General features: G+C 35.9%; 1 protein-coding gene across 3 annotated transcripts in view; it reads right to left on the bottom strand.

Moving 5' to 3' along the window:
• Positions 1-15,561, bottom strand: part of PARP8 (poly (ADP-ribose) polymerase family, member 8) — a 197,309-nt gene that overhangs the window by 82,613 nt on the left and 99,135 nt on the right. For all 3 annotated transcript variants that reach the window (XM_010857180.1, XM_010857181.1, XM_010857179.1), the window contains 5 exons: positions 13,967-14,004; positions 5,708-5,797; positions 5,080-5,150; positions 3,369-3,446; positions 1,990-2,084 (listed from right to left, as the gene is read on the bottom strand). In XM_010857180.1, the coding sequence (XP_010855482.1) occupies positions 1,990-2,084; positions 3,369-3,446; positions 5,080-5,150; positions 5,708-5,797; positions 13,967-14,004 (372 nt within the window). The remainder of the gene's footprint in view (positions 1-1,989; positions 2,085-3,368; positions 3,447-5,079; positions 5,151-5,707; positions 5,798-13,966; positions 14,005-15,561) is intronic.

A 15,561-nucleotide genomic window follows, 5' to 3' on the forward strand; every position in this document is an offset into this window, starting at 1 on the left:
CCGATCTTTAGTGACTGAACTGAACTGAACTGATTCCTTTCTTAATTTATTCACTCTATAATACTTACTGAATTTCCATCTTCCTTATCCTTTAGCCGAGGCATAGATCAACTATGAAATAATCACAGCTTATTTGCTAAAACTTTGACGATTCCAAGATTAGCTTTTTGCAAGTATAATCCCTATCTCACTCCCTCAACTGCGGTCTAATATTCCTCCACGAGTAGGAGAGGGGGTCTGGGCATATGTGCCACGCTGTCCCATATACAGCCTGTGTCTGATTCTGTGCAACCCTATGGACCACAGCCTGCCAGGCTCCTCTGTCCATAGGGTTCTCCAGGCAAGTATACTGAAGCGGGTTGCCATGCCCTCCTCCAGGAGATCTTCCCAACCCAGGGATCAAACCCAAATCATTTAACATCTCCTGCCCTGGCAGACAGATTCTGTACCACTAGCGCCACCTGGGAAGCCCCGTCTGGGGTATACAATCCCAGCTTATTTAGGCTGCAGGTGGTTATGAGTTTCTGTTTCTGCAGATAAAATGAAAGTTAGCAATAATAACTTACAGCTGTGTTATACTTCCCAACCACTAAAAGTATTTGTTTGCTTTCTCAAAATCTGGATGTGTCCACTGAAAAGAATATAACCAGAGAATATGAACATTTTTAATGGGTGTTCCACTGAAAACAATCAAGAAGCCTTCAGTTTGTATTGCATACATGCCTTGTACTATAAACCAGGATCGAAAACCAAACCAAAACAAAGTACACAAGCAACAAAACCGTGCACAGAATTAAGAGTCTAGAGGGGGAGAAGTAAACCAATAATGACAAGACATGAAGAGAATAATAAATGAGGTAAGAGACAAATGTGATAGGGCAGAATAACCAATCTGCACCGGAGCTTCCAGGAAGGCTCAAAGAGAAGCTGACCTTTGGACTGGGGCTTGAATAAAGACAGCAACAGGGTTTGAGAGGGAGGCACTGATTGGGCAAATGGCCAAAGTCAAGGGGAAACAGCGTATCTGGAGAATGGGAACAATCCTGGTTTGGGTGGATGAGGCTGGAAATGAGGTCAGGCTGTAAGAAGGGCTTGGAGACCACCCTTTAGAAAAACAAAAATCTAAATAAAAAGATCTGACTAGTGGGAGGATACAAGCATGATGGCAAAAAAAAAACACAAAAAAACGGTTTTTCTTAAAGAGAGAAAAGAAAGACTAAATAGGGATAGTTGGGTCTTCTGAATGATTAAATACAAATTGGTTTGGAAATTTATCACCAAATAATTAAGTAACTGCAACATTCAAATACGCACTGCACAAAGTTATGTCTTTTTTTCCTTTCCTTTTTTAGGGACTAGATTACTTATCACAAGGGCTTCCTTAGTGGCTCAGATGGTAAAAAATCTGCCTGCAATGCAGGAGATCCAGGTTCATTTCAAGTCGGAAAGACCTGCTGGAGAAGGGAATGGTTACCCACTCCAGTATTCTTGCCGGGAGAATTCTATGGGCAGAGGATCCTGGCGGGCTACGGTCCACGGGATTGCAGAGTCAGACACAACTGAGCACTAACACCTTCACTTTCAACACTTTACTTCTCATAACGTGATGAAACCAGCGGTTATTCATTATTTACTTCTGTTGTTCACACAGATATGTCTTTGATTTACAATAACAGCGTGGGCCCAGCTGACCAAATCTATTACAGGAATTGATAATGATGCCACTTAAGACTGCTATTTTATCAAACTAACTCTACAAAATAACTAATTTCTTTAATGAAATGAATGTAATCTTAAACTACATGTACAATAAAAAATAATCATAGCCATAATGATGCCATTTCGTTTAAGCAGAAACATAACAGACTCTCTCATATACTTTCAAATATAATTGAGCCTGAGAAAATTTCCACCTAAATAATTCCAACAGAAAATTCCAATGACTTTCCAAATAATTTTAAGTTGTAATCATCAAAGGTGTTTATTTACCTCAGAGAAACTGCATGTGGCCCATATATCTCTCTCACTGCCGACAAGTCAGCTTCAAGCTGGGGGTGTTTGTGCAGCTCCCCGTCATAGTTAACCTAATGAAAAGGAATCATTCAGGAGTGACTTACAGTGAAGAGAAACAAAAAAAGCAAAATACAAATAATTTCTTAGACAGGTTACCCTGTAGTTCTGCCATGGCCATTTTCTCTGTTGCCTTCATAAAAAATATAAATAGATAATTCAGCAGTATATTCACTAAAGTTCTTAGGTTCAGATACATCTGGTATAATTCATTATGCTTAAAAAATTATTATCTGACTACTTTGATACGAAGACAATGCCACTGTTAAGATGAGTGAAGTAAATGGCAGATAATCTGGAAAAACTTCTAGACTGAGAAAAGAGCATTCACTTCCCCTCTGTAAGAATTAGTGGTGTAAACAAAAATCAAAACTAGAAGAATTATTTTAAATACTGTTGAAGTGTTATCTGGTTAAAGAATACTTAGGAAAAATACCCCATTTCTAGTCAGGCATTCCTGGAGAGAAGAATTCTAGTTTTGTTCATGTCCACCGATACCTCTACTGCTTTGCATATGCTTGATAGACCAGATTACTAGTTTTGATTCCAAATGAATAAATCTATTTGCGTTCTTTACATAATAACAACTTTGGCTTTAAAGCATCTCTTTAACAAATTACCTTTCCATTATTCTATCCAAATTACAAAGCATATTTGATCAAGTTTACAAAAATAAAACAAGATACCTTAGACAGCCATATCCTAAAATCGAATGCTCAGTTTAAAATTTCAACATTATCCTAGAAAAATATAATGAATTATTTCGTATACTGCATGCATATGCAGCGGTGCCATTTCCATGTGTATAATTTATGATGTTTCTTCGTAACAACTGATAAACACTTTACATTCATATAGAAGGAAAAGGAAGAGAGTAAATACAAATAATGAAGATGCTCGATAATAAGGGCCCATCAATTTTTATAAAGGTTAATCACCTTCCATTGAAAACAATCCATACTTTTATTAGTGTCACCATTTCAAAACACTGAGTGAGCACAACATGCTTGATAGATGTAACAGTTAAAAGCGTAATAAGATGCTGTCTGCAAAATATCTGTAATGAAGGCAGATGACTTCAATGTAAATAAATGATTACAGTCAAAGAACTGCAAAAGCAACCTTAATTTCTGAAACTATATAGAGAATGAGCGACAGATAAATTATATGAATTTCCTTATTAGTTGCAGAGCGCTGTGGAACCATAGGCCTTTCGGATGACAAGCACAGATTTCTGCTAGAGCTTGTGCGGTTGTCTCTGCCTTGGAGCGGGTGTCAGGAGAGCCTCGTGTGCTCACCTGTCCTCCGTAATAAAATTCTTCCGAATCATTGTCTCCTTCAGAGTCTTCCTCCACTGTGCTATTCTGTCTTGACTCCTTAAAATAATAAAGTAAGAAGACAATTTTAATGGTCAAATTAGCTCTTCCTCCTTCGGAAAAAAAGGTAACGAATGGACCTAACAGGTAGGTCGTGTGTATACCACGTGAATTTTAAATAAAAGCATTCTTGGTGCAATGCAAACCAAAAATGAAAGATAGTAACAGATAAGTTTTGTGGTGGGTGCATGAAGCTCTATGTCCCTGGTCTTGAGTTTTATAATTTAATATTTGATGTATATAAAAAACTATGTTAATCAATTACAACTTTGGTGTTGTTCTGATAAAACATCTGACAAGCCCATACTGATTCAACTTTTTGTTAAAAAATTCCTCAGCATTATTTATCCCAGATTGTTCTCACTTTCACTGCCAACTCCACACAATGGTATGAAAGAAAGGGCACTTTGAATCTAATAATATAAAAATCAAATTATGCATATACATACAAATACATTACAAAGATAACTTTCAGTGTGTAGAAATTATTTGCTTTAAATTTCAATTTTCAAAAGGATATTTACTTAAATATACTTGATGAGTTTCTAATTAACTGAACTGTATCTGTCATGTGTCTAAAGTACAAATGACAAAAATTCATCTAAAGTAACTATTCCTGTCCCCGGGCCCTGTTAAAATAATTAAGAGAAAGGTAGCTGCATTCAGACACAGGAATCTATTAACTTGATGTTTTGTGATCATCCCTAAATTTCTAGACCAAATTTCAAATTATTAAAGAAAACAAAACAAAAAACCTAGAAAAGGGAATGTAGGTTTTATAAAATATAGTTTTTGGTTTTAGCGATGATAATGCTAAATTAGTGATGCTCACTTTGGCTACTGAAGTGCAGAATGAATGGTATAACACTAAAAGGAAAGCAGGGTGGCTTTCAGTGCATAGTTTTTGTTTTATTATAAGATTACTTGATCCTTTTTTTTTTCTTTTTTGATGTGAACCATTTTAAAAATCCTTATTAAATTTGTTACAATATTGCTTCTGCTGTTTTATGTTGTTGTTTTTAATGGCTAAAAGGCATGTCCCCAAAATAGGGAGGCGAAGTCTTAACCAACGGACCACCAGGGAAGTCCCAGTGTATAGTTTTAAAACCAAAGAATTGTTGATCCCACCATCATTTTGTTTGTTTAATGTCCCAGTATTTATTTACAGATTGAAGTAAATTTCCTAAAGGTGCTATTGTTCTTTTAACACTGGCAAAAAAATAGTAAGATTATACCCAAGCTCTGTGCTCCTTTAACTAGAAAGACCATCTTTTACAGATAAAATTTTAAAGATCTCATCAAAATTCTGTATACCACATACAGTTGTTCTAACTATGCTACGTAAGTGCTCTTCAGTCAACTACGTTATTAAATGAAAATACAGAAAATAAGTTAGGTTTTGTACACACTTTATTTAGATTTAAATCAGATGTTCTACTACTTTAAAGGTAGTTAATTTTAGGATGCTATCTTTCCCGTACATAAATCCCTAAGCCAGCAGCATGAACTTCATTCACTACATGCAGTCTTAATCTAAATAATGATGGTATTAACCACAAATACATGGTAAATTTCAAATACATCTATACTGTTTTGAAGAAATATAATAAAACATAAAATGTAATTTACATACCTCGCCATTTTCCTTCTGTAATTTGGATTTTATGGATAAGCAACAGTTAATGTCATTTGTCTTTCTTAATTCTGAAATATATAATTAAAGGATCATTTTAGTTTTCAGTATACTATTTACCAAACATTTATAAGTTTCAGTATAAAAACATCCAAAGATGATTCTTTTTTTGCAAGAGAATTAAGAAATGTTTTGAAATTATCTTATGTTAGAGAATTATATACAAACTATTCTGATTTTTCATTGCCCATAAAATGTGGTCAAACTAAAGTGGCCACAGTACAAATTCCGTCAGCTCTCACAATATATTTCATGGAATCTATGTTGTGTTATGTTTTTTAAACTTTTAGTTTGTCTAGCAGTATTGTTATGCATGAAAATATTTTCACAAGCAAATATCAACATAAGGTGTTTAAACGGGACTTTTTTAAAGTACTAATTTATGCATTTAAAAAACTGTTGAGAGACAAACTAGTGATGTTAAATAGAAAATTTGCATAGAGAACCAGGCTTATAGATTCCAAAGATAAATATCTATTATATGGGTTAAAAGAAACCAAAAAACAAAGCTACCTACAATCAACAAAATATTAACCAGGAACTTAAGAAAACAGTGTGTTCCCATTACCTGTTGCTAGTCGATGAAAAATTACTGGAATTGGCTCTGTAGTAACTAATACATCTTCATCATTTTCTGAACTTGACACATATGTATTATCTGCAAAAAAATATAGACAACTAACGGCATAGTAACTTGAAAAAGTACAACCTTTATTAAAAACAATTAAGGAATAGCGCTACATCACTTCCAACACGCATGAGGTACTATTATTCTGATTTAATCTGGAAAAAAAATGAAGGAAATTACAGGTTTACTTGCACATTAATAATGTGCAAATTAATTATAAATGTTTTCTTTAAAAATGCTTGTATCTCCTGTAGAAGTACAGACTTTGGATAGAGACTATTCAAACACATCTCTAACATTTCATGCAGTAATGGATCATTTGGAAGTGACTGGTTGCCTCAACTCATGGAAGAACATCCTTTGAAATATTGGTATAAGTCTGTGGTAATATCTGGGCTTCCCTGGTAGCTCAGCTGGTAAAGAATCTGCCTGCAATGCAGGACACCCCGGTTCCATTTCTGGGTGAGTAAGATCCCCTGGAGAAGAGATAGGATACCCACTCCAGTATTCTTGGAATTCCCTGGTGGCTCAGATGGTAAAGAAAATGCCTGGAATGTGGAAGATCTGGGTTCTATCCTGGGGTTGGGAAGATCTGGAGGAGGGCAAGGCAACCCACTCCTGTATTCTTGCCTGGAGAATCCCCATGGAGAGTGGAGCCTGGCAGGCTATAGTCTAGGGGTTCGCAAAGAGTCGGACATGACTGAGCGACTAAGCACAGCATAGCACGTGATAATATCTGGGGCTTCCCAGGTGGCACAGTGGTAAAGAATCTGCCTGCCAGGTAGGAGACATCAGAGTTGCAGGTTCAGTACCTGGGTCAGGAAGATCCCCTAGAGGAAGAAATGGCAAACCACTCCAGTATTCTTTCCTGGAAAATTCCAGGAGGAATCTGGCAGGCTACAGTAAAAGGGGTCACAAAGAGTCAGACAGGACTGAGCATGGCACACGGCACACACATATTGTAACATAATACACAGTTGCTATATTTTTTGCTCACTGATGATTACAGGGCATCTGTGACACAACTATTTAACAAAGAGTTAAATAGACCATTAAATAATGGTCCTAAAATATGCTCATCAATGATGTATAAAAATGTAAACATATATATAAAATGAAAGCATAAAATACATCCAACAAATAATAGAAGGCTGCATCAATTTCTGCTAGGAGAAATGAGTGTTCAGATGACTTATTGAATACATGATAAAAGATCTTGAGCCAAGTTTTCATAATATTGTGTCAGTGCAGTGAGAGCTATCAAGCTAAGTCATTATTTCCAAAGATACATCTGTACTGTTTTTAGGCCTTGAGGAGTGAGTAAGTGAAAAGTGATATGTATTCACAGTGTAGCCACAGAAGACTCTCAAAGTTATACAGCTGTAAGTTATTTAGGAAGGTGAGAGGTGATGGGGGTAGGCTGGACTTGGTTTGCCTCATTACTTTGTTCTAATTGTTCTAATTACAAATTCTTATTTCTTTTTCAACTAGCATCTAGGAGGGTGTGATATTCCTATGTTTATCTAGTGAGACCCCAGATTAAGAAACAGATTTTATATAAGTTTTAATTACTGTCTTGTTATATTAGGTGAAACTTTGCTTATCTGAAGTCTCTTCTGTTAGTAAGCTCACACGTTCAATTGAGGATCAAAAGCTGCTCTTAAACCCAGTTTTTAAATTTCTTAACCCTCATTCAGAGCCTCACGGACTCAAAGTTATTTATATGGACTCAATTTAGTTGGGCTTTCCCCATGCACAATGGATTCCTTGAAGCAAACCTGTGAAGAAAAAGAGCATTAAAACAACAAAAGCAACAGCTAACCACCAACCAGAAGGGAAGATACAGAAAAATCTGTAAAGTGGACACAGTATCATGGAATATTTGGTGTCATGGAATGAGGAGGTTTTTGCTAAAGCATCAAGAGGCAAATGAATTAGAATTTTCTGTTTAAGAAAACAAGGAAGTGAATAATTCAATTTAGAGGATCAAATGGCTTACTGGAAGTGAGGTGTGAGTCAAGAGAATATAATTTGGTAAATAAATGTTGCATAATACTAAAAGACAGGATTATGCATTCAACATAACATTTTTAAAGAGATTTTCTATTGGTTTGTATTTTGATTAGTATTTAAGCATCAGAACACTTCCCATTTCTGCTTTTGGCTTAATTTACCCAAACCAAAATGTTTTCAGTTTCAATGGATAACAGTATCCATTAAATCACCATTACAATACAACAGGCCAGATCACAGAGGAATATCCAGGTCAAGAAGAGAAATGCAGGAGCAGACAAAGCACTTCAAATCTAGACTCTGCTACCAATTAGCTGTTGATCTCTTTAAATCTAAGCCACATTCTGCTCAGTTATAAAATGAAGAGGTTTGCTGATGGGGAGCTTTGAGGAGCATCCCAGCTGTCTGAATGAATTCTGTGTTTTCTTTTGCTGTTGTTGTTTAACTAACTATTTTTAAATCTTCCTCAAACTATTTTGACACCTGTAATAATACTCATCTTTGTTTAGACATAGGAAAATAGTACACAAAAAGGGTAAACAATGCATTTAAGGTAACAGAATGAGTCAGTGACAGACAGAATGCTTTCAAGCTCAAATTCCTTCTGTGCAAGTCTCCTACTTGAGTTTAGGGCTGACAATTTCTTTTCTTTCTAAAAGCTTCTGGCTCAGATGGTAAAGTGCCTGTCTGCAATGCAGGACACCTGGGTTTGATCCCTGGGTTGGGAAGATCCCCTGGAGAAGGAAATGGCAGCCCACTCCAGTAGTCTTGGCTGGAAAATCCGATGGATGGAGTAGCCTGGTAGGCTACAGTCCATGAGGTCGGAGAGTCAGACATGACTAAGTGACTCCACTTTCTTTTCTAAAAGCTTCTGGGGACAATTAGGTTCTTTAACGTGTACATTTTGTAGAGAACCTATGTAGATCCTTGTTAAAGGCTGTTACCAATATGAATATTTCCTCTTCCTTTCCCTGCCAGACTATGCAAGCATCACTGGAAATTCTGTGGACCGAGGACAGATGAGTAGAGAGCTATGAAAACATGTGTTTTAAACCACTGCTTTTATTCTATTTCATTCTATTTCTAATTTAAGCCATCATTCTATTATTCATTACTACGTAACTTCATAGAAATAATTACAGATAATAACTGTATTGATTTTATAACATAATCTGTATAGTCCCCCCCATATATGATATTCATATAAACCATCCAACCCAGTCAATTATCAATGTCATCCTTATTTTAAAGATGAGGAAACAAAGAATCAGAGAAATTAATTCACCCAAATTATTTAAGTAATTAAAGTTTACACATAGTGTAGTAAGTGGTGAAATTGTCTGAATCCAAACATCAATGCTTTGCTATTTTTTTAATATCAAAAAAATAGAGAAATGAGAGAATTCATATCCTCCAGTAGGCAAGCGTCCTAATTAAAGGTGGTAACCCAAGAGGAAGAATTCTGCTGGTCTGTCACAACAGAGTCACAACCTATGATTTGTAATACACACGCATGTGTGCTAAGTTGCTTCAGTTGTGTCTGACTCTTTGCGACCCGTGGTCTGTAGCCCGCCAAGCTCCTCTGTCCATAGAATTCTCCAGGCAAGAATACCGGAGTGGGTTGCCATGCCCTCTCCAAGGGATCTTTCCGGCCCAGGGATCGAACCCAAGCATCCTGCTTGACAGGCGGTTTCTTTACCACTAGTGCCACCTGGGAAGCCTGATTTGTAATAAAATTGACTTTAAAAAACAGCAAATTGTCTACAGTATAAACTCCATGAAGAAGTACAGATAACCAGAAGGCTGCTCTATTTCTTCACTATTTTGAAAAGCCAATATATATATTTAATTTATATACATGTCATTTTGTACACCTAAATCTAAAAGACCCTCTAAATTTTCATTTTCACAAAAACAAACTATGAAATGAATTTCAATAGATGGCACAGGTAACTTAATAGGTTAAATTATAAAATAGCAAATCTGCTCCTAAGGAAATAAATAAGATGGCATAATCTTGAATTGGGAAGATTATGTTGATACACGTTCATAGGATAAAAAAAGAAATTCCGTACTGTATTTTCAAACTTAAATGATAAGATAATCATTAAGCCATAAATTCAGAAAAAGTTGGGGTAGGGGGAAAGCCTGAGGAACATTATCAGAAGGAATTAAGAAAAGTACTATCAAGATTACTGAATTTAGAAATTAGAAGCGACATAAAAGAGCTATTTGTTTGGAATAATTTTTAAAATAGACAAACATTTTAGAAGAAAAACAAAGGGGGGAAAGACAAAAACAAATATAAAATAACATAAATAAGGAAGGGGAAATAATCACAGAGATGCAGATTTTTAGATTTAAGATTGAATACTATTAAAAAAACTTTTTGCTAAAAGAAATTTGGACATTTCTCCAACATAGTGAACTTTCAGGAAGAACACGTGTTAAAAAATGGCTAAAGAAATAGAAAAAAAAAGAACAGATCACTAATCATGGCAGAAAAATATAACTGCCCTAGAACAATCTCTAAAAACATACCAGGCTCAGACAGATTTGCTAGCAAGTTTTATCAAATGCCAAAGAACAGTTTAATCTCTTCAGCAATTTGAAGTCTTTAAAAACAGAATATATGACAAAATACACATAACTCTTATAGAGCAACATTAAAATATCTGCTAATACAACTTGTCACCTTTTGTTCAAAGGAGAAATCATATATGATACCGCATTTGATGCCAAACAAGAATTGGATAAATTGTAAATATTCATTCTTTAAAAAAAAAAAGCTTGGTAAATGAGAAAAGAAATGATACCTGCTTTTCTGAAAGCGACTAGAAGCAAGCTCACTAATTTTGAGAAAAGGAGGGAAGCTGCCAACTTTCATATCTATTATTAAAAATCACTCTGGAAGTTCTGGCTAGTGCAAGAGGAGAAAAAATACAGGTATGAATACTGGGAAGGAAAAGTAAGCATATAATTTTTATATAATATTTTTATATATATATATATATATTTATATGAAAAACCAAGTGTAGTAACTGAACTCCTAGTACAAATAACTAGAATTAAATTTAATAATGGGGGAAATATCATAGTAATATTCACTTTGAAGAAAGCTCCATAAAAATACTGCTACTACTTCTTCTCCAGAAGTATCTTCAGAAGTGACAGGAATCAGAACTGAATTAGAGTCTTGGTTACCAGCAAAACTACACAGCCTTGGGGAATATTTAGCCTCTCTCAGCATACTTCTTCACGTATAAAATGGCATGATAACACTTGTTCTGTCTATACATAGACTATATTTAGAATAAATTCAATCATGTATATAAAAATACTTGGTTCTATCCCCAAATTCGCTGATCCTCTCTCTCCATCTTCACGTTTTTATTTATATTCCTTTTTAATAAGCTAAAATTATATTGGAAATTCACTACTAACTTGCTTCATGAATAAAATTCAATTTTAAAAAAGCACCAATGATAACCAATACTTTATTTTCAATTTTAATTTCTGTATACCGTAGTTCCAAGTGGGGCTCTTGTATGGTGAGGAAAACCAGAGTAATACCCCGTGGCCACAAGAGGGAGCTAAATATTTGGTTCACTTAATTAAAGGCACCATCGTATTTCCTACCCTACAAAATAATTCACTTACTGTCTTCAACTGGGCTTTGATTTGTGGCATTATTTCTATCACCTTGACTTAAAAGTCCTGCATCACACATGGCTGACATCTCTAGAAGCTACCTCAGATGAAACACATAATAATTATATTTACAATAAAAAGTTGAAGGCAGGAGGAGAAGGGGACAACAGAGGATGAGATGGTTGGATAGCATCACTAACTCGATGGACATGAGTTTGAGCAAGCTCTGGGAGTTGGTCATGGACAGGGAAGGCTGGTGTGCTACAGTCCATGGGGTCGCAAAGAGTCGGACACGACTGAGCAACTGAACTGAACTGAACAATAAAAAAGTAGGGCTTTTATTTTCCTAACTTTAAGCAAACATTCAGCATCAAAAGCATACTATATCATAAGGGAGAGGGCTGATTGCAAAATCATACAAAAACTTTTTTTCTTTATATAGTTCATGTCTTGGTTCTTCCAGTAGTATCTGCCTAGAATACTTTTGATACTACTATTAAAAATAGGTATATATTTAATAATGAATAACTCTCCTTAAAAATTGCATAATAGTTTTATAGAATGCTACACTTTCTATATATATGGAGAAATATATGGAGATCATAGCAAAGTAACAGTAAAGGAATTTGTGATTTATGAAAATTATTTTAAAATATTAAATTTGATTTTACAAAAAGGTTAAATGCAGAATGTAAATTGCTACAGGAAATACTTAGGTTAAAAGATAAAGAAATAAATTTTACAATATTCTGACACCACATTATTAACTAATTATTTTTTAATATTCAAAATACATATAATCAAAATTATAGCAATCTACTCATTTTATATAGAAATTATGATCTCAATAATGCATAGTAAATGAACAAAATAGTTAGATTTAAATAGGAATTAGAATTATGACTTTAACTTATAACACACATAGGTCAGTTTGGTAACCATCAGATTTTATTAGGAATGAATATGGAGTAAAAAGTATATATATGAAATATAAGCAGATAAAATTTGCTAATCTTTCCTACAGTGTATGATAAACAATAGATTCCTGCATTATACTTTTTGGGGTAAACTGTGTGCTTAGTTGTGTCTGATTCTTTGCAACCACGTGGACTGTGGTCCACCAGGCTCCTCTGTCTACGGGGATTCTCCAGACAAGAATACTGAAGTGGGTTGCCATGCCCCACTACAGGAGACGTTCCCAACCCAGGGACCGAACCCATGTTTTCCGCATTGAAGGATTCTTTAGCATCTGAGCCACCAAGGAAGCCCAAGAATACTGGAGTGGGTAGCCTATCCCTTCTTCAGGGAACCTTCCTGACCCAGGAATCAAACCAGGGTCTCCTGCATTGCAGGAGGAATCTCTACTAGCTGAGCTACCCGGGAAGCCCTAATCAAGACGGTTTCAATCTTCTCTAAGTCTACAGTCTCATGCTCTTACTCAAGATAAAGTTATACATATCATTTGTGAGAAAAGAACTACAGATAAACAAATCTTGTTCATATCTTGAAATTATTATGACAAACGTTGGCAAACACATCCTGGGCTCTGGTGAGACTACAGTGAGTCCAGAAAGTAAGACTGAACATGGCCTTGAAGACAGACACTGGTTTGATGCATAAAAAAATGAATCTATTGTGATCTTACATTCTGCTTTTTATGCACAAGTGTTTGTGGACCTAGTAATCGATTTCAGGACACACAGGGAGGACGGCTGTGCACATGTAAGAAGCCTAGTGCAGTCTAGCGGTACGTGCCCGGGCTCTGGACTATTGGGTTCCAATTACAGCTCTTCTCCTTAATGGCACTGTCATCATTCATCTGTAAAATGGGGACATTACGGTAACTATCTCATAGGGTGGCTGCAAGAATTGTTTAATTATATATACACTTAGAGAAGGGCTTCCCTGGTGGCTCAGATAGTGAAGACTCTGCCTGCAATGTGGGAGACCCAGGATTGATCCCTGTGTCAGGAAGATCCCCTAGAAAAGGGAATGACTATCCTCTCCAGTATTCTTGCCTGGAGAATTCCGTGGACAGAGGAGCCTGGAGGGCTACAGTCCGTGGAGTTGCAAAGACTAGGACACAACTGAGCGTGTTATCACATACACATACACTTAGAGAAATTGAGAACGGCCTGTCATTTTCAATTATTACTATTACTTTTAGCTATTGTTTTAGCTGTTGCTCCTACCTATTATTTTTAGGTTATGAAAAACCAAATGATTTCCCCAAACCAACAACTAAACCAGTTTAGAGAACCTTTATTTTAACCATAATGAGGTAAGTACATAGGCTGACACTATCATATGGGCTTAAAGAAAGAATAGTTTTCACAGGGAAACTATTTTGATTCTGGACTGCATCTCAGGGTAAGACATGTACCTAGCAGGCAATCAACAGAATTATATCTTTAAGTCTTCCCCTGCCAGTGATTCACCCCTGGATATATTTAAATACATTTCACATCTCCAGAAGAAAAAATATTCAAAGGAATCATGGCATAAATATTTGTAATAAAAAGAAGAAAAACATACCTGGGTAATCTTCAGATACATGTACTGAATAGGATACACTGTTAAAACAAGGCAGGGGGGGAGAGAAAAGACAGGCTCAAGTTACTACTAAGGTAGACATGCTTTTACACTGTAAAAACCAACCTCAGGTTACTCATTAATTTATACAGATACAAGTATAAACAGAAATCAAGATGGATTAGAAAACATCTTTGATAGTTGACACAGGAATCTTACAGATTTTTTAAATACATGACATAGTAATATAAATCTTTTGTGATACTTTTTTTAGTATAGCTAGGTCTTTTTATCTCAGCAGTGTCTAACATTCAGTTCTTTATAAACATGTGCATTGTTTGTGTGCTGCTGCTGCTGCTGCTAAGTCGCTTCAGTCGTGGCCGACTCTGTGCGACCCCATAGACGGCAGCCCACCGGGCTCCGCCGTCCCTGGGATTCTCCAGGCAAGAACACTGGAGTGGGTTGCCATTTCCTTCTCCAATGCATGAAAGTGAAGTCGCTCAGTCGTGTCCGACTCTTCACGACCCCATGGACTGCAGCCTACCAGGCTCCTCTGTCCATGGGATTTTCCAGGCAAGAGTACTGGAGTGGGGTGCCGTTGCCTTCTCCGCATTTTGTGTAGGTTTTATCAAATCATCTTTTCTTACCAAAAAATGAAGTATTCTCCCATGTAGTATGGCACTTAAGGATCTAAACATTTATTTTTAATATTGCCTTTTCGTAATATGTTGTGCTTTTTGAAACAGGTCCTTTACTTTAAAGAATTAACAAAATGGTGACAGTGTAACTAATAGGTATTCACAAACCAATCTCTCATCATCACCGTATACAGTAAATAAACTACCTCCTGTACTCAGAAGGATTGGGTTGTTTTAAAAATCACTTTTAACAACTCCATTCTCGGTAACCCCACTGTTTCTATGTATTTATCTCATGACACATGGGGATTTGTCATACTTTGTTTATTCTCCTTTATCAACTAGATTGCAAGTCACTTGAAATTAAGGTCCACTTGTATTTCAGCACAGTTATCTAGGCTAGACACACATGCATGATATTCAGCACATATTCAGTATTAGCTTTTTGGATGGATCAGTGGGGCTGCCACTTGTCACAGAAAAGTCAAAACTGAGTTCAAGTTCAGCCAAAATAACTACCTGTTCAGACCAAAAATTATCAATTGTCTTTGAAGAAACTTACAGAATACAGAGCCTATATAAAGTATCATTCACCAAGTCAATACAGTCCAAATTATTCGACACATTAACAAATAAAAAAAACTTGAGCCTACTTCAAGAAAAAAATTTGACTCGTCTATGAGATTAGCCCTCAATAATGTTAAAACAGTAAGTATGGTCCGGGAGTTGGTGATGGACAGGGAGGCCTGGCGTGCTGCGATTCATGGGGTCGCAAAGAGTCGGACACGACTGAGCGACTGAACTGAACTGAACTGAAGGATGTGAAGGAAAATCTAATCTCAAGAAGAAACAAATACAAAGAGACAATCAGGGTCTTGTGGGACGCTAACAAAATAGCAAATATTTTATATAATCGGAGCTTTAGAAGATGAAAAGAGAGAATAATGCAGAAAAATAAAG

Source organism: Bison bison, unplaced genomic scaffold (assembly GCF_000754665.1).
Source record: "Bison bison bison isolate TAMUID 2011002044 unplaced genomic scaffold, Bison_UMD1.0 scf7180017864378, whole genome shotgun sequence".
Lineage (NCBI taxonomy): Eukaryota > Metazoa > Chordata > Mammalia > Artiodactyla > Bovidae > Bison > Bison bison.